Raw genomic sequence first — 27013 nt, forward strand, 5'->3', positions numbered from 1 at the left:
TAATGAAATCTAGTTTCTTATAAATTTGTGGGTTTTTTTCTTTACATCCTTATGGAAACAGTCTTGAAAGACGGTCCTTTTTGGATGCTGACAGACATAAAACTGCATAATCTTCACTTTTTGGTGGAAGAAAGGAGGCCAAAGAAAATGCCTTAAACAATTTCTCTGGTTAAATTAAGATATATATGTCATGCAGAGATCTATAATAATTGAAGTATGACTTAGCTGGATTATCAAGTTCTCTTAACTCCTTTAACATTTAATTTTATAGCTACTTACTCTGGCTATGCAATGGGTGTGCTAGCATGTCATGGTTTGCTTTGTGCCTGTTCAATGAATGTAAAACTACTGTCTTCACTGGTAGCATGCCTCAACACTGCTCCCTGCTGCCTTGTCTTTGCACTGAACCATGCACTAAAGATAGCTTTATGAATACTAAGTAGTGGATATAATTCAGATTCTTTAAGCTGCCTTGCTAAGAGCTGTGTGTTTCAGATTAGATGAACAGCAAATCAATGAATAGTGTTAAAGGAGAAGTAATGTGTGAAAGCCTAAGACTGCTCCATGCTTTGGGACTTCTGTTCTAAAAATGTGAGTTTAGAATGACATATCTCGCTAAACTTTAAACCTAAAAGTAATATATTGCTTTAGAGCTACAGATGATGAAAGTTAAAGTATGCCTTGGTCACATCAGGGATTTCTTTTACATGTCACTTAAATGACAAAGAATGGCACTTAAAGGGGGTGCACACATACTCTTTTAGAGGGGAAGTAAAATATTTTGGTTTTATTTCCGACATGGTGGAAGGTGGGTAAGTAGATCTTTATGCCAGGATTAGTGCCTTTTAATTACAACTTTGCAGGTTTTATTCTGTTAAAGGTGACACCTATCATTGTGATCATTTTGAAGTACTTCAATAAAAGTGTTGTTGAAAAAATGTTCTTTCGCATATTCATCTGTAGTAGCACAGCTGTTTTTATGTGTTGTTAGAAATATATACCAGGTCTTCCTCCCCAAATTGTGGGAAACATTGTTACTCTCAAGCTAAGCCAAAAATAACTATGCTAAAATCTAATTCTATAGATCATCTGTAAGAGGAGCAAACAAGTTGACTCTTTCAAGCGCTCTTCTAGGAGTTAAGAGACTGTGTGGTACCACTTTTGTACAGGCAGGTATATACACTCAAGTAACAAATGTAGGAACTCTTTCCTGAATGACTTGGAAAATTTTACGTTTTAAGCACTATCATAAAATGGTGATCTAGAATATGTTTATGAATGAACCTAAGGCTAATTTTAAATTGTCCCTCCTAGACAATTGTCCCTCCCTTTAGCCTACAGCTCAGGTGAGTAGTTGGGAATCCTGCTGTTTGAATGATACATAGGCAGCTTTGTATATATAGTTCTGTTTTTATGTATTCTCTCTTTTTTTAAAAAAAAAAGAAAAAAGGTTGAACTGTTAGGCATGGCCGTCGGGGGAAAAAAGTGCCGTTTGTTTGCCACATTGTAAATGGGTTTGTTCACTACCTTGAAATTCCATGTCTTTGTGAAAAAGTTGAAAGCTGTTGCGGGGTGGTTGCTGGGACATTATGTGCTCTGTGTTAGAAGAGCGGTTTCTGTGGAAACCGACAAACTAACTGCATAACTTCATCTTGACAGAGTGGCCATAAGCCTTGCACCCAGCGGGGGACATCTTTCTGGGTAGTAGTTCTGTGAAACTCTACCATTTCTGATTACGGCGCTTGTCAGCTTTTCTCACTTATGCTGCTTTCTAGAAACCCTAGCTGTCTTGGAGTTTGTTCTTCATTCACTTCCACAATCGCATAACATATTAGTTCGTGACATATTTGGCATTGTTGTAGTCACACTTGCTCTGTTTTTTCATCTCGCTGTTCATGACTCTTTTAGTTGTGTAACTTGAATTCCCACGCTGATGATCCATCTCTCTCCTTGTCCTCGTGTTCCAAATTCTGTCCTCTTAGCTGCTGCCTACGCTGCTTTCTTTTACTTTTTTTCTCTGTAAGGCAAGGAAGAAAGCTTGTCCTGATGTTAGAACAAATCATTATCCCTGAGCTATATTCCTACCTTTGCCATAATTCACAGTGTGATGGGGGTCTTCCACTTTTCCTCTCCGCACCAGGAAAAATGGAGGGAAAAAAGATGTTTTGTATTTGAAAGCTTCGGTTAAAGAAGAGTGCTTTGTATTGAGTTATACTGTAGTATAATGATTTTTTTTGAACAACTTTTGTTTCTCAGTCTCAGGACTTCACCTTGTGACTAAGAGTTGCCCAGTTTCAAGCAGCAAAGCAGCTCTTTCTGTCAATTAGATGTGTACCACTTTTTGGTCTCACCTTTACTGTGTGCTGGGTATATTCATTAGGAGACAGACCTAACTTCTTGTGACAGCTAAAGCCAAGTTGCTTAGCCTCCACCCCAGCCATCTGAGAGGGGGCTGTTACACCAGTAAAAACTAATGCTAGAAAAGGGGCATCTGCAGCATGTGACTGCATAAAACCGTAGTAACTGGATGTTTCTTCCAGCGCCTTTAAAGCCTCCCAGGACCTTCACAGGCTGGCAGCGGGAAAGCATAATTTTAGTGACACGCTTGAAGAAAAAGCCCGTGTGACACTTTACCCTCTGCTTTGTCCAGAGATGTGAAATTCCTTTGAAGGCAGGCAGCTGCCATCAGTGACACTTTTTTTTTTCCTTTCTTAAAAAAAAAAAAAAGTCAGTAAAAGTAACCAAGATTCCTCTCTGGAATTCCTGTTCAAATATAAGTGCTCTTTAGAAAGGGATTTGTATTGTAAAGTAAGCACTAGAGATTATCAGTCCTCATTCCTTTAGCGGCTAACTGACTTTGTACTCTTAAAATGCTGCTAGCCTTTTATTTTCCCTGTGGTAACTTCAGAGATTGCAGTGTCACAAGTGTTCCCATATCAGCCTTTAAGGAAAACCTCTTGCCCCGGGAGTGTTCTCCGGCGGCCGTTTCCTCAGGTAGACGTTAAGGAGCGGCCAACGCCCGTCGTGTCACAGCGTCAGCCGTTTTTATGCAACTTAAACGCCTCCCGGGATGGAGCACACCCCAAGGCCGGGGGGCCGAGGCAAGAGGCTCCTGGAGTTTTTGGGACAACCACCGTCCCTCGGTGAAGACCGGCCTCAGAGAGGCTTTCCTACAGGGGGCTGCTGCGTCACGGGGGCACCGTTTTGGTCTAAAACAGGCGCGTTTTCCTTGGAAGCTAACGCTGGCGAAAGGAGGGTAACCGCCCCGGGGCGGGAGGGGCGGGAATGGCCGTTAACGGCCGCCCCCGGCGCGCTGAGGTGGAGGCGGGCCCGGCCGTCAAGCCCCACCCCCAAGGGCCTCGGGGGGCGTGGCCTACCCCGCTCGCCCCCGGCGTGCCACGACATCCCTGGGCGGTGCCGCCTCACCCAGGGGCCCTTTAAGGCTGGCGGCCTCGCTCCGCTTGACTGACGTCGCGCCGCGCCCAATGAGAGGCGCGCGGTCCCGCCCTCGGGCGGAGCCAGCCAATGGGAGGCGCGCCGCGCCGCCCGTGTTTCTCTTCCGCCGCCGCAGGAAGCGGAAGCGGAAGGGGGCGGCCGTGGGGGGAGCAGCCTCGGCGGGGCGTGGGGCCGCGGTCCCGGTGAACGATGGTCGCGGGCGGCGGCGGGCGACCATGCAATGGCGGTCGCTGGTGCTGGGGCTGCTGCTGCTGAGGCTGGGGCTGCACGCGGTGCTCTGGCTGGCGCCGGGGCTCTGCCTGCGCCCGCGCTTCCCCTTCCCCTTCGCCGCGCGCCGCCCGCCCTGCCTGGGGGCGCCCGGCGGCGGCGGCGGCGCCGCGCACTGGGGCTCGCTGCGCGGCGGCGGAGCGGGGGGCGGCGGAGCGGCGGCGGCGGCGGCGGGTGGGGGGGATGAGTACGAGGCGCGCTACAGCGGCGCCTTCCCGCCGCAGCTGCGGGCGCGGCTGCGCGACGCCGCCCGCCGCATGTTCGCCTTCGGCTACGACAGCTACATGCGGCACGCCTTCCCCCGCGACGAGCTCGACCCGCTGCACTGCCGCGGCCGCGGCCCCGACTGGCGCGACCCGTGAGTGACGCCGGGGGGCCGGGCCGGGGCTCCTCAGGGGTCCCCGGGGGGGGGGGGGTCGGGGCTCCTCAGGGCCCGGCCTCGCGTACTGTCGCTGCTGCTCCCCGTCCCGGGGGGTGAGAGGGAACCGAAGGCACCAAACTGACGTGTTTTTGTCCTACCAGAGCGCAGAACTTGAGATTTTTTGACAGCCAGGGTTAGGTAACGAATTCCCGAGGTTCCTCTGCTCGTTTTTAAATGTCTTTGAGTAACCTTACCTTTTTGGTGCACCTGAATGGTTATAAATTGAATTATGGTTGCAATCGAAGTGATTCCTTTTCTAGTAAATCTTTCCCCACTGTTCTAATAATTGAGCACAAAATGCCCGGCCAGCGTGGGACGCGGGGCCCGGACCCGTGGCTCCGTGGGGGGCTGCCATGGGGTCGTGCACTGCCGCCCCTGCAACTCGGTCCCGCACTACGCAGTGTCCAGGAAAACGGCCTTCAACCAGAAACGTCCCCCAGCCGGGGTTACATAGACAGGATGCAAGCTTATATCCCCTCTCAGGCTGAATAAGGGTTTTGGTTCACTTCTGCTTCCTGGGCAACTCTTTATCAGTAAGGTGTTATAAAAAGCAGTTGTTGCCCTGGCCTTCCTTCTGTGTTTTGAGAGTATGGTGCTCGTTTTCAATTGTATATATCTGTACTAGAGAAGTAGGATCTGGAGATGTCTCTTGCAGCCCTAAATTGAGTTTGTCCCTTGCTTTCTGTTTCTGACTTGCCATGCTGAGCCATAGCTCGGCATGCAGGTTTCCTGAATCGCCCTTTGGAGGTGCGTTATTGGGTAGTTTTGTGTACTTTTTTTGCCCCGGGAGCCCAGCTACCCGGAGGTGCCTCTGTACCCGTGCTGAAAGCTGCGTACCTGAAACCTAGGGGAGCATGGTCTCTACCTTGTAGGGCCTCAGTTTTTCTTGTTAGCTTTTGGCCTTTCTGTGAGCTGAGAGATTTACATGGGAGGCTGAGGAGAACAAGGTGGGTGGGTTGCTTGCCTTTCACAGAGCTTGGCGGTTTTCTTGGAGGTCTGCTTGTCATAATACCGAACATCTAACTGTTGTTTTTCTTCCAGTTCAAATCTGAATATCAATGATGTCCTAGGAAACTACTCACTAACTCTGATTGACGCACTGGATACCCTAGCGGTGAGTTGTCAGGATATATACGTATATATTTTATTCCTATGTTTGTATTGGGAGATGATGCAAGTTGTCCCAGAGAGAAATTATCAATTAATAGGAAGGAGGTTTATAGCGTCACAGAGAAGAGAGGTAACGGGCTAGCTATCAGTTACAGGGAAAGCTGAAGTGATATAACAGAATCTCTAAAATCTTGTCCAGCCTTTAGGTATTTACTAAACCTTAAGTAATCCTCAAAATCAGTAGTTCTGCAAAGAAGTCTTTATTTAATCTGTTTAGCTGTAATAACTTCTGCTGCATGATAAGGGTTCAGAATTTCTGCGTAGCCCTCTTAAGCTAAATTTAATCAGGATCTTCAGGAAGGAAGTTCAGAAGGGTAGTGTAGGAAGCTGAAAAGAACAAACTGAATTTTGCAAATTGATTTAAAGGTACACTAATGTATCTAGGATGTATTATCAAAGCATAATTCTTATGCTAATTAAAATCTAAAGGCCAGTGTCTTAACAGGATACAGCCATGAATGTCTGAAAGGATCAAGTCAGTTAATTGGGTGAGAGGTTTTGAGAGAGATGAGAAACTCCAGACGCCCTTGAGAATGTATGGTTCTTTTGTTTGTTCTGTTAGTGCAATTCTTAATACCGGCAATGAGGCTAGGGAAATGGAAGTCTGTCACAGTTGATCTGTTGGTTTATTCCCAGCCCAGGTGTGTGAAACTGAGAATCAAAACTTTATAGCACAAAGCTTTTTTCAAAAAGGCTTATAAAATTGCAGCTCCAAATTGCAGGACATTTGAATCGAGGCAGTAGTATGGTTGTGACATTTGATCTCAACAGTAGGCAGGATGTTAGAACAGACTTTGAAGGAAGGAGACAGAGGGGAAAATGGGGATACAATATAGCATTAACTTACTTAATGCCTTCCTAAAGATGGGTCTTGCTAAGTTGATCTGTCCTGGTATTGAACAGTTCTGATATTGAACTTAGACCACAGTAGATCTGATATCTTGAAGCAGCTCCGTATTTAAAAACAAAAAACTCTACTCATAGAGCTGAAGAACGGAGAGTGTATAGAAACTGTAGAATTGATGAGAAACTGGCTTGAGGGGAAATGGCAACAGAAGGTATTGAACGGGAGGGAGTTACTCCATGGTGTTTCGCAAGGACCTGCCACAGGACTAAACAGCCACAGGCTGTTTAGTTTTTGTGTGCTAAGGTTATGAATACCAAGGGTGCTGATGAAACTTTCTTATGCATGGGGTAGAGTTGCTGACAGCAATAGAGATCAACTCTTAACATGAAGAGATGGCAAGATGACCTTGTGAAGAGTAATTAAAAATTGTCATGAAGTTCTGCAGTGTGAAGTGAAAGGGACTAATATCTTCTAAGGTTAACTCATTCACTCCTGAGAAAAAGGAGGAGCTGGGTATACTTCAGCTTACTGCTGGATGACAAACCAGCAGTGGGATGCAAGAGTGGGAAAGGGTAAGAGCACTTAGGGATGTATCAGGAGAGATTTCCAGAAGAGATGAAGTTCCAGTGATGATCTACAATGCTCAGATGAGCTCTCCTGTGGAATACTCATGTTATTCTGGTTGCTGGTGCTCAGGAAGGATGGATGTGAACTGGAATTTGCAGGAAGTACTGAGATGATAGGAGGAGAGCCCGTGTTATTCAAGAAGACTTTAAGGGCTGAGGTTGTTTTGCCTGGCTGAGAGGGCCTGACTGACATGCAAGTTTGTATGAAAAGTGGTGAAGGGAAGAGGGGGGAAAAAGCTGTTACAGTTGTAAAGCTGCTTCTCATCTGCTAAAATAGACTATCGTACGCATTTCTGATAAGTCTTGAAAATAATATGATCCTAACTCAGTTTTATAGTGTATTTTTAGTATAGTATCATAGAAAAGACCCCCTTCCTTCAACTCTTTATTCGTATTTAGAAACCCCCTTAAGTTCTATCAGTCTCATTTTTGCAGCCAGGTCTGATTATTGACCTTCTAGAGCATGGTCAGTGCCTGTCTATGCACAGTATCTGTAGTCCATTTCTCTTTTAGGGAGGGGCGGTGTGTACAAGGATTATATATATTCTTCAAATTATAGAATACTTCCCATTGCTGAAGTGGAATTGCAACTCTGTGGTGAAAAGCCGCAGCTGTTTAACTGAACATGGCAGCAACGTACAGAACTTAAAGCAGGAAGTGAGAAAACAGTACTTCTAACAGAAACAGCAATTGGGGATCTGAGCTCTTTGGCTGACTGCATGTTGGTAAAGCAGCTGCCATCGTCTCCAGGCAGGGAGAAAGCCTGTTTTGCTCTTCCTTCCTCTCAGATCAAGCATGTGACTGCTCTCCTGCTAAATCTGGGTATTGGGAAGAACAGGTAGGCTCCATGTATGCTCAGCCTTGCAATAAACTTATGCGATCAGGCATCTGTGTTTTCCTTCCTCATTCCCTCTTCCTTGAAACTGGAGCTAAATTTACTTCTCTCTGGATGTAGTTGAAATCATTCAGTAGGGAAATATCCAAACAAAACTGGTGTGAGGAAACTCCTGAATGTGGCATGCAGTGTCGAAACAAAAGCCCAAAGGATCAGACTCTCCTGGTCAAATAAATGTCAAATGAGGCTGCATTGTTCTTTGTCTTGTTATTTTTATTTTTTATTTTTAAGCGGAACTTAACTGTTGAATTCTGTGTATAGCAAAGCAGTTAACAAAACGCTCAACATACAAAATCTTAAGAGGTTTTAGACTCTTGCTCAAAGAGATCACCCATGATGCTGATTTTGGGGGCGGGGGAGTACATGAATGCATAGGTTAGTACAAAGGACAAAAATGCATCTTTGTGGGTTTCCCTTTTTTGGTGTACTTTTACATATCAGTAAAATAGGTAACCTGGAAAGGCTGTTAGCAGGAACTTGAAATACTCTGTTCTGTAGCTAGCTAATACGACTGGTTTAAGATGTGAACTTACTGTGCTTTTTCTTCCCCCTTCTGAAGCAATAATTAGACAATAGTTTTTTTTCTTATGTAAAAGGTAATGGGAAATTCCTCAGAATTCCAGAAAGCAGTGAAATTGGTGATTGACACTGTTTCATTTGACAAAGACTCAACAGTCCAAGTTTTTGAGGCAACAATCAGGTATGTAGCCATAAGTTTGTCTCTAAAACAGTAACAAGGTTAAATATCTTAACCTTCTTTGGCTGGTAGACCTTTAGTTTTTGTTGTTACTCTTGCAATGGAGGCTCAGATTTGCATATAACAAACAACCTTGCTGACAGGTTTTCCCTGTTTTGGTTATTTTTCGTGGACCTTCTGCCTACTCTCAGTTTCTAAACTTTTTATGGGGAAAATCATTGTAGATGGAAAAACAAAGGGCCTGTCTCCCTTGGAGATCAGTTTAAGGTACTCTGTTTTTAAATGGTGGTATTTTCTGAATCACTGGTTAAAATGGTTTATTCAACTGCTGCTTAACTCTAGTATTTGTAGGCTTTCTTTTGGGGGAACATTAGGTTTATATAACAACTTTATTGCCATTTGCAGCAGTGAAAAAGGTGGGGAAAGATTGTCTTTACTCATAAATATGCTTGGTATGTTGTAAGGAACTCTTGGGTTAGGGTAAATCCGGCAGAACAGGATCTAGGGATTACTGTGAATGGCAGATGAACGTCACGTCTAGACTTTTTCACTAGTGATGGAGAAAACAGCAGATCTGTTTGTGGTGAATAAATAAAAATATAGCTTGTAAGACTTGCAAAGTAATATTTCTATTAAACATGGCATTGGTAAGGGTTTAGCTGAAGAACCAGGTTCAGATCATATTTAAAAACTGAGGATCTCTTCCTTTTCTAATAGGGTTTTGGGAAGCCTGCTTTCTGCCCACATAATAATTACAGACACCAAACAGCCTTTTGGTGATATGACCATTAAGGATTATGATAATGAACTGTTGCATATGGCTCATGACCTGGCAGTGAGACTGCTTCCAGCTTTTGAGAACACCAAAACTGGAATTCCTTATCCTCGAGTAAGTGAGCACCATGTACATCAATGCAGTGGGAGCAGAATCTAAAACTGGTTATTTGACTGTTCTGCAACTCTAGTTCTGTGCTCTGTGTGTATTTTTATATGCGGACTTCAGGGCTGGGAACCTGCACTAAGTTACCTTGAAATGGGGTGGGGGAAACTGCACTAAGTTATGTTGAAATGGACAGTACATCAGTCGCTTACCATGTCTAGCGAATCTTTTCTTTAAGCTGCTCTTTCTTTAAGCTGCTCTTTCAGTTTGTATGTATTGCTTTGTGTGGTTAATAGTCATCTATTTTCATGCGGTTTGGCTAGAACATGTCCTTCTCTCCTCCCCCCTCTCCCCCCTTTTTTATATCAAATGGTAGCAAACAATGCTGTCATTAAGAAGGTTAACAAGAAACATCATAAAAGCGAATAACATTTAGAAAGTTACTTATTATTTAGAAATAAAACTAGTCTAAAATATTTGTCATACTGCATCGGCTTGGGATTTGTCATTTCCTTGAATACAGTGTTGCATCCTCTGTTTTTAAACAGATGCTATCAAGAAGAAGGACTTAAGTTCTAGTGAAAGAACTCTCAGTGGAGAAGTACTTAGCACTTGTCTGACTACTTTTGCTTTCTGGGAACAGTTGCACTATTTTTTTTTTTTTCCTCCAGATCTGTCAGGCTGTAGAAACGCAAACTTTCACTTTTGTTCTGAGTATGATAAAGCAATTGAGGGTGGTAAAACTTCTCTTCAGTAGAAAGTCTTGATTTCAAGAGAACTAAACCAGAGGAAGAAGTACTTGCATCACCCCTGGAAGAAACTGAATGTTTAGTAGAAATGAGGAAAAAGTGGATTGAAATTTGGAAGGGTTAACAAGTATAAAGGTAGCAAATTTGGGATTTCCCACCTTTGGCATGACGATATAAATTTAGAAGATGAATTTCAGGAATTCTTTCAGGAGAGCTTTTTGACTAAGCGGCTTTCTAACTATGTATAGATAGCACACTATGCATTGTAAACACTAATAAAAAGGCTTTATAAAAAAAATAAGACTGCAGATTAGAACAAAACTGTATGAGGTTATTTACAAGCATCTTGCATTCTTGTGATTAACACTTACTTTACCTGCTTCGTAGGTCAATCTGAAGAAGGGAGTACCTCCGAACAGCAATAATGAGACTTGTACTGCAGGAGCTGGCTCCTTATTAGTGGAGTTTGGTATTCTCAGTAGACTGCTTGGCGATTCCACGTTTGAATGGGTGGCCAGGCGAGCTGTCAAAGCGCTCTGGAATCTCAGGAGCAATAACACTGGACTGCTAGGTAATCTCTGTATGCTCAAGATCTCTCTAGCAAGGTCTTTGGTCTCGGGTGATGCTGTATTGACTAGCTCAGTGTTTTAAGTTACCTCAGTCTCGCGTAGCGGGATGCTGTCGTTCTACAGGTTTCTTTCACGTGTCATACACTGCACTGATCTGCTTCCTCTCTAACCATTAAGTAGTGCTCTCCTTCTGTATTTGTGCCTTCTGTTAACCAAGTGGCATTTTGTAATGTTGTAAGGAAAATGGAATATCTTAATGGCTACTTTGGGCACAGGTTTTCAAAGATAACTTTCTCATGAACCTGGGACATGAGTTTGGAGTTGTTGCATGTATATCCCTATTAATATAGCTTAGATTATGAATAAATGTACTTAAAACAACTGCATGTGTGTACTATTTCCTTGGTAAGTACTCTGTACTGTATTTTGATAGTACTTTGTTCTTCCCTCCTTAAGACTTCTTGAAGATGTAGTGTTTTTTAAGTTCTAGTTCTTGATTTATTTTCTCTGAAATACTTGGCAATGTTAGACTAAACTCCTGTCTTTGTCTTCTCTGAAAGGAAATGTTGTGAATATTCAAACTGGCCATTGGGTTGGAAAGCAGAGTGGCTTGGGCGCAGGGTCAGATTCATTCTATGAATACCTTCTGAAGTCTTACATCCTCTTTGGAGAAAGGGAAGACTTGGAGATGTTCAATGATGCTTATCGGAGCATTCAGAACCACTTAAGAAGAGGGTATGTTATTTCATATGAGTATTAATTTCTTAAACGTGCAAATACTTCAGCCAGAGATGACAGATTTATATGGCCTTTGTACCATCCTTTCAAAAATCTGTGCTCTTTTTTCTTAAAAAATATATATTCATGGTAGTCACTGTGGAAAGAAAATTTTAACATTCCCTTCACTCCTCAGTCAACTGATCGGTATAGCATTACTGTTGCAAAGAAGCTAAATTGATTACCCTCCAAAGTAGTAAATGACATAAGGCCACAGACATGTAAAGAAAATGTATTGAATTAGCCACTGTAGTACTTCTTAAGGCCTGATCTTATCTAGTGTGAGTTTTTGGTAGGACTTCGGCTGATACAGCTTAAGGATGTGATGCACCTACCTTTAAGAATGAATTTTTCTGAGCGCTGGACTGACTTTCTCCTCAAAATGGCTTTCAGTGTCGCACTGACAAAACTTTCTCTTTGCTAGTGGTGGTGTTGTAAAATGGAACATGCATTGTGTTCTTCTAAAATAGTGAATATTTACATATGCTTATTGTTACTCGGCAGCCGAGAAGCTTGTAACGAAGGTGAAGGTGACCCTCCTTTGTATGTTAATGTAAACATGTTCACTGGACAGCTGATGAACACGTGGATTGACTCTCTGCAAGCCTTTTTTCCTGGACTGCAGGTAAAAAAACCTTTCATTCTTTTCAAGACTGAGTGACACAATAGAGGGGCGTTGGAGAGGCTTATTCTAATTCTAGGCCTGTAAGAATCTGAGCGTCTCTTCTGAGATGAGCTTTAACCCACTGGTTTACATCTGGGTGTTCTGACAAGGTTCGTGGGGCAGTTCAGCTTCTGCATCAGTATAACAGTGTTGGGAGGCTTGGCCTGCTTTCTGCTAGATTTGAGACGGTTTTTAAACTTCATACTTTCTCGGTGCTCTGCATCTATCATGCTGTGAGACATAAGCTCCACTAATGCTTTTGGTGTGAAGGGATTATATATTAACTTTGTTTTTTACTGGTCTTTCCTTATGAGGGGAGTATTTGATTGTAAAGTGTGTTACCATACGGTGTGGAGAGCAATTTGCTGGCCCGGAGTGTTAAACATGCATGTTTATGGCTGCTGTTATGCCTAGGTGTTGATAGGAGATGTGGAAGATGCTATTTGTCTCCATGCTTTTTATTATGCCATATGGAAACGATACGGAGCTCTCCCAGAAAGATACAACTGGCAATTGCAAGCACCGGATGTTCCCTTTTATCCACTGAGGCCAGAGTTAGTGGAATCCACATATCTTCTTTATCAGGTACTTGACTTGTCTGCACTAACAGCTCAAATGCTTTGGAAAAATGTTTTTGTTCAGAAAGTTGCTTTTTCCACCCCTAGCCCTTGCCATGTACTTCGTCGGCAATAGACTGTTAAAACTTAGTAGCTCTGTATCTGAATGTGCTTGTACAGAGGTTTCTGTCTGGGGAGTTGATTGCTATGTAATGTAGTTGGTACCTTGTTTGCCCTAAAAATAGGCTTGTAAGACATGCAAAAATGATACTAAATGACCTTTTGAAAAAATACGTGACAGACTTTTACAAAGTAGAGTTCTGATTTCTTAGTGGATATTTTTGAAGTATATCTAACTGCTTCCCTTGCAGTATTGTCCAGGCACAGTCTATAACCAGCAGCAAGTACAGTAGATTAAAATAACTTCTTCTGGCTGCAAGAAAACTATCAAAGAACTTGAGTTTACTACAGGTTTTATTAGGCTCTTGCACTAGGGCAAATGTGGCAAGCTTGCACAGAGTAATCAAAGGCGTGCTTCTGCACAGGTAAGTTTACCATAGCGCACAAGAATGTGTGACACTAGTAGGCCTTTATTGTAAAAGTGTTATTTCTACAAGATTTCCAGAATGCTGACTCTACCTTTTGTCCCTTTTGTCCTTCTCTATCCAGGCCACAAAGAACCCATTTTACCTTCACGTAGGAATGGATATCCTACAGAGCCTGGAAAAATACACGAAAGCAAAGTCAGTCTTCAGTGTTCTTTCTCTTCTCTCACTGATGTATATGCATATTTTATTATATAAATGTGCATATTTATATAATAAAATATGCACATTTGATTTAATAAATATATAGAATCCAATCTGCCAAATATAGGTAAACAAACAAAAAAACCCTAGCCACTCCCTCTCCCCTAAAAGCCACAGGGGTTGACTTATTTGTTGAACAGCTATTTCTTTCTCATTTGAAAATGAAATTGTAGTCCAGTGACAAGTTTATATCTTCAGAATTTTATAACTCTACCTTTTAAAATGTGTTATTGATGATGTCTTGCCCAAAGGTGGCAAAATTACACCTTTTTTCAGTGCCTCCTGCAAGAATAATTCTAACCTCTTGGACCCATGGTGTTTAACTGGACTGGGGGTTGGTCTCTGAGCTAGGCTTTGCATATTAACTTTCTTCTCAAGGCAGTAACTGTGAATCATAATTTTAATACTGAGCATCTGAACTTCTTGCAAGGCGCAGAGGGAGGACAATGGATTTTTATTCAACTGTTGATATTTACTGCTTTCATGGTCATGTCTATAGGAATCATATGGCTGTATAAAACAGTGCCATTTTGCAGTTAAGTGGGATTCAGACCGCTGCGTGGAGGGTGGTCTGAAAGAACCAAAACTGCACTGTGTGACAACTTTGCGGTTTCCTCGTTTGGGAGGAGGAGGAGTAAGTAGCTAGAAAGGAAACTTTTGCAGGCAGGCCAGCATTTCAAACCTGGATCTCTTGTGTGCTCAATATGGGGAAATTACCTGTTTCGTTCAAGGTGACCTGATAATTTGTCTTCTCTTGAAAGACATTTTTAGTAAATCAGCACAATAGAATAGATAAGCCGCTGTCCTTCTGTCTGCACAGTGTCAATGATCTGTCTCATCAGGATACCAAAAATCAATGATCAGTGCTTCTTTGTTTAAAAAAAAAAAAAGAAAAGTTTCATTTTAACTTCATCCCTAGTGACTGACGGAATGGTCTGAATTTAGGAAATGCTTAGAGATCAAAATGTATGGGTAGTAAATCCAAAGTAATCTTAAATCTTTCAGGTGTGGCTATGCTACATTACATCATGTTGTAGAGAAGACAAAAGAAGATCGAATGGAGAGTTTTTTTCTCAGTGAAACATGTAAATATTTGTACCTGGTATGTATATGTTCTTCATTTTAAAGGCATCCTCTTGTGAGCACCGTACGCAAATGCGACCTAGTGAGCAGTCAGGACGCTGTTAGGAACTGCGCTAAGCTGCAGGCAAGAGAGGCGTTAGGTATCGGAGCTTACGGAGAGTGCGCTCTGCCTCTTTCTTGACGCCCCTCTGCAACCTTGGGGGTGCAGGCAGGAGCCTGGTTTTCTGAACCCGGGCTGGAGAGCTGGCAGCCGCCCCAGGCGGGAGCTGGGAGGAGGGAGCGGGGCGGAAGGCAGCTGCTGCTCAGCTTCGAGCTAAATTGCTGTGTGTAGCCATTTTGTCCACCTAGCAGCGGCCTTTGATTTCTCCTCATCAGGCTTTGGCAGTCACAGGAGGAAGGATTTGAGCCAACACTGCTTAAACTACTGTTCTCAATCTCCTTTAGTTTAAAAAAAAAAAAAAACACCACCACCACCAACAAAAAAACTTGGACCAAATGGAAGCAGTGGATGCCAGCCTAGAAATGCCTGCGTAGTGCAGCTTGGAAAACTAAGGACAGTTTAAGTTGTGCGAGAAATATTTCTCTCACTCTCTACTTCTAATTGCCAAAATAAATCCCTTGCATTAAAACTGCTTATTTCCATTTGCTTGAACAGTAGCTACCCATTTAGTGCTAAAAAGTGTGCTTTTTATGTGATCCTTCAAATGCATAAGCGTATGGGGGTTTTTTTTTGTGTGTGTGTGTGTGTGTGTGTGTGTGTTTGTTTTTTTTTATTTTACCTTTTTGATGATGAAACATGGAAGTGTGGCATGTATACTTGAGCTGTCTCTCTCCTGTTTCCCTTGTTTAGTTGTTTGACGAAGAGAATCCAGTGCACAAATCTGGAAATAAATATATGTTTACTACTGAGGGACATATTGTGTCTGTGGATAAACGTTTTCGTGACTCACTGTGGCAAGATACCCTCCCTGGAGAAGAGGACAGCACAGAAAAAATCAAATCAAATGAATTGAAGGCAGTCAACTTCAGTTCAAATGTAAGGAGTATACAGACTTTTCCTGATTGTGTTAGTGGAGAAGGAATAGATGTTGAACTGGATTAGGCAGTGGAAAAAGAGCCATTTGGAAGTGGTACTTTAGTGCTCTGCAGTGTTTCCTTTCTAAACACTGCATATGAAGCTCCCCTGTGAAAAAAACTTTCAGTGGTTGGAACGAATAATATGAGAGCGATTTAGTTGAAGGTGCAATCTGTCCTCTTCTGAGTATTTTGGAGCGATTTGTTTCTTTTGTTAGGTTATTTCCAGTCACTTTTCCCTTCTCCTTTTCTTTTGTTTAAAGTCTTCCAGTGTTGCTGTGATGGGGAAGGAGAAGAGCAAAGAGTGATTTTAAATAAGGCTTCTCTCCCCCGCTCCACCCCAATGGTTCTAAGGCATATAAAGGTGACCTATTTTAGCTAGGAATCAGTTGAGTACAGAGCTACAGGTACAGTGCCTATCACCAGCCAAAACTTCAGCTTTTTTTTTTTTTTTTTTTTGCTGGTTACTTCTAGCAGGGTTTCTTCCCTTCTCCCCTCATCCCTCCTCCCCACCCCCCAGCCCAATCCTGCAGAAAAAGTGCTTTATTAAAAAAAAGTTGTCACAGTGAAGGAGGTCTGTTGAATAGCAAGCTGCAGTAGTCTGGCTTGTATTTGGAGACTTGCAGCATGCACGAAGGAAACACTTTGTGTTCATTTATGTTGTCTGTGTGCTGTATGTAAGTAGGCCAACAGTGAGGGAGAGTCAGGACCAAAAGTGCTATTGGGTATGATTTTCTGTACTGGGAGGAAAATCTATGGTCCCTGGTGCTGAATAGGTTAAAGAGGGTACAGGATTGACTATTTGCAAATTCGAGTTCTTAAAATACGATGATTTTCTTAACAGTGTAACAGAGTCCCAGATGAGAGGAGGTATTTGCTGCCGTTGAAGAGTAACTACATGAGACAGATTGATCGAATGGTGGGCTTGATCTGAATGGCTCTTCAGAGTAATCTTTATTCCACGTCAGGAGGAGCCCAGGATTTGGCTCCAGACCTTCTTGTCCTCTGCAGCTACACACCTGCCTGTGCTGAGTCACTTGAGTATCCCCCATGCTTACTAGTTTTCAATTATGGACCTGAAGGGACATCTTGTTCTCTTAGAGTTCTGTGTTCTGAACTATGGTAACTCCACATGCCACCTGTATAGAGTTCTCTTGTTATAAGACTTCCTATGAAAAATGTTATTGCAAATGAAGGCTGGATATACTTTTCAAAAAAAGAAAATTGGCATGTGCCATTTAGCTACCTCTTTGTAGCTGCATTGCAGATGTCCCTTTGGAAAAGGGTCTGGTATTTAATTTGAAATGATCTTGGGATTGGGGAAGGAATGGGAAAGTGCAATTTCTAACACCAAGTTTAATCATTGACTAGCAATACGCAATCTTAAGTACTACTCAGGTAGGAACCCGCTGGTAGTGGGTTTTGGCTGAAGCAAAAATGCTTTGTCTAGAATAGTATCTTGAAAAGATAACTTCTTACATGACCAGGTGTTATCAATATAGTCATGAGATCCCTTGTATACACAGTTGTATAAAACTGCGCAGTCACAAGAGCTTGTAGCTACAGAAACCGGTAATAAATCAGGTGCCTTTTTTGTAAGGGGAGGGGAGGGAGAAGGGGAATGTACAAAGCCATTCAGCTCTCTAAGCAGCTACCGTGGTACAGCTTAGCTGAGCAGGTATTCCAAAAGTTGCTTTGATTGTCATGTATCTAGTGCCTCATCAGGAGAGATGCTGCTAAAGTAAAGAACTATCTGACAGTATATGAAGAACAAGCTGTTCCTCATTCCTAATAGCATTAATAAGTTAGTGCCTTAAGTTTGTCTTCAGCAGCAGGAAAACCTGAGCTTTCTTGGGGGAGGGATAAATTATTTTTGATCAGTTGGTTGCAAAATTCAGTGCATCTGAAAGTAACTTGAGAGGCTTTTCTTTCTTTTTTCTTTTCTTTTTTTTTTAATACTGGAAGAGTACTGACCGTTCCGCCCATCCCAAAGAATACTTCAGGGCTGGATTTGTTCTCCAAGTCAGTGCCGTTAAAGTGGCTGTCTCTGCATCCTTCTGGGGCAGGAATTAATAGGGCTGGGGCTGCAGCATGCTGACTTCCTCCTGTTGCAAGGTGCAGTTTTGTGTACGCCATTGTAACAGGGTCGTGCCTGCAGTTGCTAGTAATGCTGACTGCAGTGCTATATTGTACCTGTAAACTGTGCCTTTTGGTTCCAGTGAAGGATGATGGAAAACTACTGTTTCTCTAGCCTACCATCTCCAAGTGCAGCTTAGATACATCTGAGGAATAATTGTGTGTGAACCTGCAGGAAGAAAGCAGTCGAATTCAGGCTGGGTTATTGTGAGGGATGAAAACAAACTGAGGCCAAACCAACTTATTGTAAGGATAACTTTTTTTTTTTTTTCCAGTTGGTCCCTGTTGCTTACGTAGTTATTTTATTGTTATTTTTACTGTTGACTACAGTTGAAGTTGTTGAACACTATCGTTGTGTTCGTTATTTTTAAATTAAGGCTCAAATATGGGGGCAAACGTGATCTGCTGTATTGTCACCTTCTTATGGTAAAATTCGTAGGCAATATGTTGCAACTCAGAACACTTCTAATAATTATGAAGTTAGTGCTGAATCTTTTAGTGTACAGATGCATCTCAGGGACCTCACTATAGAACCTTCTATTGTAGCTGAGTATTGTATTCGGGCAAAAAAAAATCCTGTCTTCCTAGTCTTAATGAGTATTTGTTAGGGGGCTTGGGGAGGGGGGTAGGGGGAGGTAAGATTTTAAGATTTCTCAAAACATTGTGATGGGATCAGTTGCCTCGATAGCCGAGGGCACATCCCCTTTGGAAATGGTTTCGCAAAGCTATTGCTAGAATGTCTTACAATGATTCGGTTGCCTGTTTCAAAGCAAAATATAAATTCAGAGTGTTGTGATCCAAAGAGGCACTGGGAGGGGTGCGAGGTACAGTTCCTGAGCCAGTAAACTTTAACGGGGCATGCCAGTACAACTTCAGCCCGCAAACGCGTAAAGAAACCGGAGCGCGGAAGGATGCGCGAGGGAGTGCATCTGCCTGGCAAGGGAGGCAGGAGGCAAAACTGTCGGGGCATTTTGAAATGCTGCTACTGGGCCAGATCTCTTGCTAGTCATAACTTGGAAGCGAGAAGTGCTTGGTAATGTGAAGCAAAACACACAGCGTTCCGGGACTCACCGATTAAAACCGCAGCGCAGTGGGTGCCAACACAAGCATTGCCCTAGGTGTGCTCGTGGCTGCGCCTGGTAATGATTTTTCCCCAGCTCGCAGTTTAGCTCTCTTTGAATGTGCATTATATATCTTGCAATTGCCTCTCGGTGTTTTGTGCCTTGCAAAAAACCTGAGCCCTGGTAAGGGCTCCAGCTAAGTGTTATGCACAGAAATCTGTTGCAGAATTTTCCTCAGAGGATTACACAAACATTATGAAGTTGCAGCTGCTTTAGCTTCCTTTTCACTTCTTGTGTATTGCCAGGCCTAGAGTTCGAGGTAGCTGTAGAACAGGAACAGTACAGACGCGTATTACAGCCTTTCAGCCCTTGGTGACTCGGGCCATTAGTTGCAGTGCCAAATAGTATGTGATCAGCTTCTCATTACGAACAGTATTGAAACCTGTGTTGCCAAGGTGATCTGACAGCCGTCTTTCCACAGGAACGATTTTTGTCTGCTAGGACACTGGTACTGGCTAAGTGGTGAAAGGTTTGTGTCCTGTAAGGAGCCAACTTCTCTTCCTCTTTGTTTTAGAAATACTTTGATATATTTTACTCTGTAAACACAGGGCACATGTTATGCAATAAAATGGAAACCTTTTAAAAAAAAAAATCAGTGATATCAAAGTGAAGTTGAAAACATTGCTGGAATAACTTGCTGAAACACTTTTGTATTTCTTAGTATAATGTGCAATATCATTTTCCTAACTAAAAATGCAATATATGCTTAATTGTTGTTTTTAAACAAAGTATTTAATTGGGGATGGGAAACTTGGAAAAGGACCAAATGCTCTTTCATGAAATGTCCTAAATTTTCAAAATTCAAAGCTTAAATTTTACAAATTTACATTAAAAACAGTATATTTGACCACTCGTATCTGTGTTTTTACTTACAGTTTTGTAAGGACATTGTGAAGGTTGGAGGTGATTTCTTTCCAAACATATGGAAAAGAATTTGGAGTGTGTATCCTGGATCTTTGCCATTCATTAGACATGCAAAAATGTTGGCAGTTGAGGGTGAGCTGAAGCAGGGGTGGGTAAAGCAAAACATACCTGAAGTCTGCCTTTGAGCAGATTTGCAGCTCCTAAAGTCTTCTGTGATTTGGCCAGTCTGGAGTACTCAAAACCTTTCACTTCAGTAAAAAACAAAAGCTTCAACTCTGTTCTCTAATTCTGTAGTAGGTGTCAGTGACAGTCTCATGTGTGAAGATTAAAGTCTCCGCTGTGCGCCACAAAAGCAAGGTGGTTTTTTTTTTATGAGCCAGCCTTAGTCATGAACCATTATGACTGCTAAAGCGTTGCTGTCTATTAGAGCTTTACTTCCTTTACTTAGAAATTGGGCATACTGCTGTATATTTTGGGGAGGGAGGAAAAGAACGCCTAAAACAGAACTTGGTAATTCTTTGTCCCCAAGGAAAGCTTGGCTCTGTCTTTGCCTTAGACCAGTTTAGCTCAGGAACACATACTTGAGGTGTGAAAGAATTAACTTTTTTTCCCCCTCATAGGAGATAGACTTCTCAACCGCATCCTTGCAATAACACACTAAGTAAAATAATGGTTTGGAGGCAGGATTACTGTCTGGTGAAGGGTTGCTTACTAACTTTGTCTGGCTTCGTTACTGGACCCAAGTTGCCGCCTGCTATATGCTGGCTTTTCAGTTAGCTGAGAATAAGGGAAGGCTCCTTACTGCAGAAAAATTCAAAAAACTCTCCAACACAAACAAACGGCTGCCAAACTACCCACCCCCAAAAAGAAAAAAAACACCCCCTTATTTTCTGTCTTTGTTGTGCTTTTTATGTCTCTCCCTTCCCTCTACAGTGATGGAGAAGCCAGTTTCTGGTCAGAAAGCAGCTATGCAATTGGAGAATACAACTGGCTGAACTAGGGAGCAGTCGTTTGGATTAGTACAGGGGGGGAAAAAAAGATTTATTTAATATGAGGGTATACTGACAGGGCCTCGTCTCTCTGATGAGAATCTGCTATGGAGTTCATCAAGCTTTTCTAAGCATGCTGCAATCCTCTGTGGCCTTTTATCTCGGCGAGGAACAGCGGGGCTGGCGATAGCGGCAGGCTGAATTTCCTTTGCAGCGTTCTTAAGCGCAGGGGAAGGTAGCGCCTTCAAAAGCTTGACGAGTTGTCCTTGAACTGCTCGTGAGCTCGGTCTTCCTCAGTAGTAACAGCTGGAGCACGTTTAAAATGTTTGCTAGCATGTGGTATTGAAAGACTCTCCGTGGCTGCTGCCGTGGAGGCAGCCGGGGCGCTGGCGCTAGCGCCCGGGAAAGGCTCAGCAGCGCTTCCTGCAGCCTGTGTTTGCACGGATCCTTAGCAGGTCTGCGGGTCCCTGGCAGCGCTGGCTTCCCCGGCCCCCCTCCTCTAGGCAATGGTCCCACTGACGCCGGGAAGTGAGTTTCTCTCCTCCGTTTTCACTGCGTGGTGATTTGAGGGGCAGCCTGAGCTGAGAGCAGTGATTTGAGGTGGATTGAAGAAATGAAGCGTGGTGGCATCAAGCTGTCAGCCTCGTGAGCAGATAACCGAGCGTAACCGAGTAAGTACTGACCTGCTTGCTTTGCTGTCGCCTGGTTTCTCCTAATGCCACTTTCTCCAAATAAGTCCATGAAGAACCTCGTGCAGGTGGGGAATTCTGCATGGAGAACCTTGCTGAGCTCTTTCTAGACCTTGGAGGAATGTGTACTGGGAAAAAGGTCACTGTGTATTAAAAAGCATAGAGCAATACGAAAACAAGGGATGTGGATGTCGCTTTGATTTTCTTTCTCTGGGTTTGTTTTCTCTTTGATTGGTGTTATCTCTCTCCTGTTATTTTCTATTTTGTAGTCCTGATTCAAAGGCCACCAAAGCTGATAAGATGCTTTTTGGCTCTGGATAAAACTAAAAACTGGATTAAAAAAAAAAAAAAAAGTTACAAGACAAGGTTCGGTGAACCATAGTGGTTGGATTTTTGTAGTGTTTCTTAAAGTCCCTCTGGATTTCTGGTGAAGAGATCTCTGCTTATCTAATGCCACTTTTGCTGGGTTCAGATTTCTGAATTTCAGTTCTGAAGTAGCCTTAAGCGGGCTGAAATCCTGACTTTGAAGAAAGAACCAGAACTCTAATGTCCTTCTGTGTAGGAAGGACACACACAGCGACACCCTTTACTGCTGGTGTTGCTGCCCCAAGCAACTATTTACTCTTTCCTCACCACCATGTACCTTATCTTGTCTTTCTTTATCTGCTTTGTGGAAGCTAATTGGTCAAATCGTTACAGCCCCAAGTGTTTTGATTGCAATTTCTCTTAATAATTCCATATTTAAGAAAATGTTTAAGAAAAAGCTCTGTTCCCATTCTCTGTTTTCTGGCAGATTTGAGTATACTAAGATCATATGTGGTAAAAGAGCTAAAGCTTGAAAGTATGAGTGAGAACTTCAGATGCTTTTGAGGATAAAATGCATCAAGCTAACCTAGTGTTCCAACCGAAAAAACGTTAATGCTTCTGGCAGCCGTAGATAACAGGCTTTGGGAGGCTTGGATGCTAGTGTATTTAATGTTAATGCTGTAGATCTGATGTGCTGCCACAAGAGACCACTCTTGTGCCACTGTCTGAAAACGTCTCCACCTGTTACGTAGCAGTAAAACAAGAGTAATACTACCTGTTAAGTAGAATATTAGAAATGTTTCAAAATGTAGTTTTGTAGCTTCTGTGAGGACTGATTCTCCTTCAGGTGGAGCTGCAAAGCGTTGAGGAAAGATGAGTGAGAAAAGCAGGGACGCATCCTGCTGTCAGCAGACCGTTCCAGCAGCACAGCTCGCTGGAGACTCTTCCCCCTGCAGGTACACAAAAAAAATTGCTCTCTCTAATTTGTAGAGACGTTTGTCTTCATCCTTGCTTGAAATTTCCTTTAGAGAGAAATTCTGATTCCCCGATCACACTTGTATTGTTTACCCACCTCAAAAAGGTCAGAAAGCATTCACCAAAACCCACTTTCTACTGCTGTTGCTGTATTTGTCCACCACTTGACTTATATAGATCAGAAGGATGTTTGGTTGTACAGATGATACCGAAAAGCATTTATTTATTTATTTATTTTTAAGATGATGGAATTTCTGTTGCCTTAAATTTTGCGTAGCTATTGTTAAAGAAAATGGTAGCATGGGAGAGCTGTTAGGGCTGCATTAGTACAACTGGACATGCCAGTGCCTAGAAGTGGTTGCTCCCCCTCTCCTAAAGGAGACGGGAGATTTGATTCTTAAAAGGGTGGCTTTATGAAGTTCCATGAAGTCATTTTTTATTTCGATAGCGCTGATAAGAGTTGGAAGCAAATGCCCTGTTTCTGTGGATCACCATATCGTGCCCTGTGGTATGATGAATATGAGTGTCAAAATGGGGCTTGCGGAGGAGAGAGCTCTTGTACCCAGAAGCAATCTGGCTGACTTCTGCAGGACACGTCATGTTGTTCCGATCGGGGAGGCGATTTATGGGGAAGGGATATAATCTTCCTTAACTGCGTTGTTTGGCATTGGGCGCTTCCCCGGTGAAACGGAGTGAAATTGTAAAAATGATTCTGGTATATTTTGGCTACTTCTGAAGCATGAGAAAGGACACGGCTATTAGTGGCGATGAACGTTTCGAGCTAATTGACTTCTTGAGCATTAGTAACGCTGCTTATTTCAATCATAACTGCAGTCTGGTGCGAAATCACGGCAGCTGCCTTGCAGATCTCAGACAGGCGAAGAAAGGAGCAATCGCTTGTGCCTGTCACAACCGTCGTGCTGCGGGCACGCTTGTAGAAGACAACTTTCACCAAGCCTTCAGAAACCCTCGGAGCCTGCGCGGTTTCCTGCCGCAGGCGCTTTCAGCCGCTGCCGGGATGGGGAGCGTGCGGTGCTCCTTCCTACCAACCTGTGACTGGTGAAACGGCTCGCAACTAGGCAATAATACTCTCGAGATTAGCCGTTGCAGAGCGCCCTTCGCCTTTTTGCTAAATTTTACCGACTGTGCAGTTTCTAGAGCTGTCCTTGCCACCAGCAAAAATGCCCGTTTTCCGCTGGCAGACTCACGATTTCAGCGCACCCCCTGATTCCTGAATCACGATCCGCGAGCTGCTCCAGCTCTGGGATCCTGCTGCCCTGGACCCGCTAGAGCCGAGCGGCTCTGAGCATCAGCGGAGATCCTAGGGACGCTTTCGCCGAAGAAAAGCGAGTCCTGTTGACTTGGCCTGAACTGAAAGTTGTTATTTTTTACAGCAGGGGAAGGAGACCCTGGGACAGAGCTTTCCCCTCTCCCACGTCTCACCTTTGCGTTCGAGCTGGTGAACGCGGGACGGTTTTACGCCGCTGATGTGACCTGACTGCAGAGCGGGGGGGAAAGGCTGAGCATCGCTGATGTTTATGGTTGGCGACTGCAGAACTGAAAGAATTGTTGTCTGGCGGTCGTTAGGGGAGAGAGAAATTAGAAATGCGTGTCAAAGGCTTATCCGTCGGAGAGATAACACGTGTAGTATTTCTGTCACTCTGATTCATTGTTATATTTCGGTTACGGGAATTATATCCCGCCCTGAAATGGGAATTGATCACTTTCCAGACAGCTTTACGGCGGCTCCAAATAATTGTCATTGTCTGGTGCTTAACAAATGCCTTCCTTCCCCCCAACCCTCGTCAACCCACCGTCGGCGGCGGCTTTCAAAGGAGGGAGATCCGTTCCCGTTTCCCTTGGCTGCGCTTCTAAACGCTGCTTGATCGGGTGTGGATTTATTGGGTCAGGGGAAGAAGCTGAAGGAGGTTCAGATCTTCTCCTTTCCCCGTGGTTCCCTTCTTGCTTTCCACCCCGAAATCACTCCAGGGTCCGGTGGGGTCCAGCTGGGGTGGTGGCTTGCCGCAGGCTTCCCACAGGGGGGAAAACCCAAATCTTTATTACGTGATACGGTGACTTCATCTCCAATATCTGTTTTACACCCAGGACTGGTCAAGATGTAAAAAGAAGAATAGCACCCTGCGCTGGGACCACCGCACGCTGATTTTGGCTAAAGGAAAGGAGGACATCAGTAGTCTGAAACTCATTTTTACCTTTCGGAGTCTCGCTGCTCCTCCTAGTTCCCCTTGCTTGGGCAACGCTGTCACTGCAGCTGCTGCTGCTCCTCCGCGCCGCGTTTCAGTCTCCATCAGGAGCAATTAATATTTCCTGGGAGACTCCCAGCAACCTCCTTTTGCCCTCGGCGAGGCTGGAGATGGTATTGACATCCCCATTTGCAAACCTACCTTTTAAGGACACTCTTGCACGTTTTTACAGGCAGATCGCAAAAGATTGCAGTAGCGTTTGCGCGCTGCGGGTCCTCTAAAAATGTGAAAAAACAGATCAGAAAAATGAAAAAAAAAAGCAAAAGATTTCCCTTTATTAATATTTTTAAATAATTGCAATTGCTTGCGCTGTAAGGCCCAGAGGCTTTTGCGATAATGGCAGTCTGCATACTATTAATTTTTCATAATGCTCGTTTGGTGGAATAGGTAATTCTTAACACTAATAGTTCTTGAAAAGTACCATGTTCTAGAATCAATTACTTTCATCACATAAGATAGTGCTAGCAATCTGGCATGATACGTTTTTGTCAAGAGCTGCATTTGCTTCAGATGAAACACAAAACACAGTTTGAAAAAAATATTGCTTTTTCCCATCTTCTTTTACAGAGGAGATTGATTTTTTTTTTTTTCTTTCTTTCTTTCTTTTTTTTTTTTACAGCAGCGTTCAGGAGGAAAAACCAGCTCCAAAAGGAGATTTTAAATAAGCATTTTTAATAGAACAAATATCCCCTTGCTCTTGGATGCTGCTTAATGAAAAAACAAATTATGCAGTAGCTACAGATTTTTTTTTGTTTTGTTTTGCAGATGATTGCTCTTTCTTTCCTTTTCCTTCCATCCCTGCAGCTGAGCGCAGCGTAGATACCCCACCGCAGAGCTTGCGTCTGCGTTTTATACACATCAACAGGCTTTTTGCCAGTCTAATGTGCTGTTATTAAGCAGTATGGTACTTTGCAGAGCGTAGTAAGAATAATTAATCCATAATTTAGGAAAAGAAAAATTAGATCCAACAGACTTTTTTTTTTTTTCCCCTCTCCTTTTTGCTAGCTTTTTTGCCTCATAAGGATCCAGGCGGGTGTATTTTGCGCTTGATTACCCAGCGAGCGAAGACCGACGGGTCGTTGCTGCCCGTAGGGGCAGAGCGGCTCGCACGGCGTTGTTAAAAGCCGCGATAACAGCGAGCGACGCTCTGACGGGAGTTTCGCGCTTGCGGGTCGCCGAGGCTGGGCGAGCGCGGGAGCGGCGATGCCCACGGGCGCGCTGGGGCGTCGAGAGGCCTCGACGTCGTCGCCCGCATCCCGGCCGAGGGGCGAAGTTTCCACCCTCAAGGGAGGCAGCGTTTTCTGCCCTTTTCTTTTTTCCCCCCTCCTGTTCTGCAAAGCCGCGGGCCGGTGCCGGCCGCCGCAGCCGCGCGAGCCTGCTCGTGCCGGAGGAGGACCGGCCGAGTCCCCCGGCTTCTGCTAAGTGCTATGCTTAATTCCCAAGCCTAGCTCTTATTAAACTTAGGAATAAAGAAGAATGACTACTTTATTGCTCCAGTATGAATTAGTACCTGGCCCTGGGGAGTTAGTTAACCGCTTTGAACTCGGGCTGATTTTTCTTGCCCCGTTAGGGGATCGTCAGGAAGGAGATGCGCCGCGCGGCGAGCGAGCGCGGGCCGGCCGAGGGGGTGCAGGCGTCTTCTCCTGTCCTTCCTGCTGGTAAGGTGTCCCCACCGCTGCCACCTCGGGCGGAGGGGATCCAAACCGGAGCTGCAGACCCTTCCCGGTTCCCGACGGGTGTCGAGCCTGCCTGGGAGACGCAGAATAGCCGCTTTACTGAGTTATTCTAGCTGTCTGCTTTGACGGAAACCAGGGGAAAACAAAAACAAGCCAGCGAATCTGGAGGCCAGTTTTCATCCTGAAGCCAAAGCTCACAGAAGGAATCCTTTTCTAGAAAATGATTTATTACAGAAACGCTAAGTAACCCCAAGGACCTGTCAGGGCTGAAGCAGCCCCTCAGAGATACGGGGCAAACTGTTCATTGGGTAACAGACGCAAACCACATATGTGAAATTAATAAAATCTTAATGTCCTAGATTATCTGGGCACTCGCAGGCAGAGCAGCTAGGAAAAATACCTGGTTCCTGGCGTTTCCGTTGCTCCCTGGAGATGTTTTGCCTCATTCCTCT

General features: G+C 43.8%; 1 protein-coding gene across 1 annotated transcript; it reads left to right on the forward strand.

The window, feature by feature from the left end:
* The first annotated feature begins 3667 nt into the window (after positions 1-3667).
* EDEM1 (ER degradation enhancing alpha-mannosidase like protein 1) lies at positions 3668-18293 on the forward strand. Its single transcript, XM_067303521.1, has 12 exons — positions 3668-4081; positions 5186-5258; positions 8279-8382; positions 9097-9268; positions 10396-10579; positions 11138-11312; positions 11859-11979; positions 12433-12603; positions 13245-13318; positions 14390-14486; positions 15318-15503; positions 16386-18293. The coding sequence occupies exons 1-12, from the start codon at positions 3672-3674 to the stop codon at positions 16473-16475; spliced, it is 1857 nt and encodes a 618-aa protein (XP_067159622.1). The 5' UTR covers positions 3668-3671; the 3' UTR covers positions 16476-18293.
* Positions 18294-27013: the final 8720 nt, after the last annotated feature.

This window comes from Apteryx mantelli, chromosome 12 (assembly GCF_036417845.1).
Source record: "Apteryx mantelli isolate bAptMan1 chromosome 12, bAptMan1.hap1, whole genome shotgun sequence".
In the NCBI taxonomy this organism is placed as follows: domain Eukaryota; kingdom Metazoa; phylum Chordata; class Aves; order Apterygiformes; family Apterygidae; genus Apteryx; species Apteryx mantelli.

Bases quoted from the DNA above. Each gene is read 5' to 3' on its own strand.
- EDEM1 (XM_067303521.1), top strand. From the start codon at position 3,672: ATGCAATGGCGGTCGCTGGTGCTGGGGCTGCTGCTGCTGAGGCTGGGG. The intron at 8,383-9,096 runs GTATGTAGCCAT...CTTTTCTAATAG, and splicing joins GTTTTTGAGGCAACAATCAG to GGTTTTGGGAAGCCTGCTTT. The intron at 11,313-11,858 runs GTATGTTATTTC...GTTACTCGGCAG, and splicing joins CAGAACCACTTAAGAAGAGG to CCGAGAAGCTTGTAACGAAG.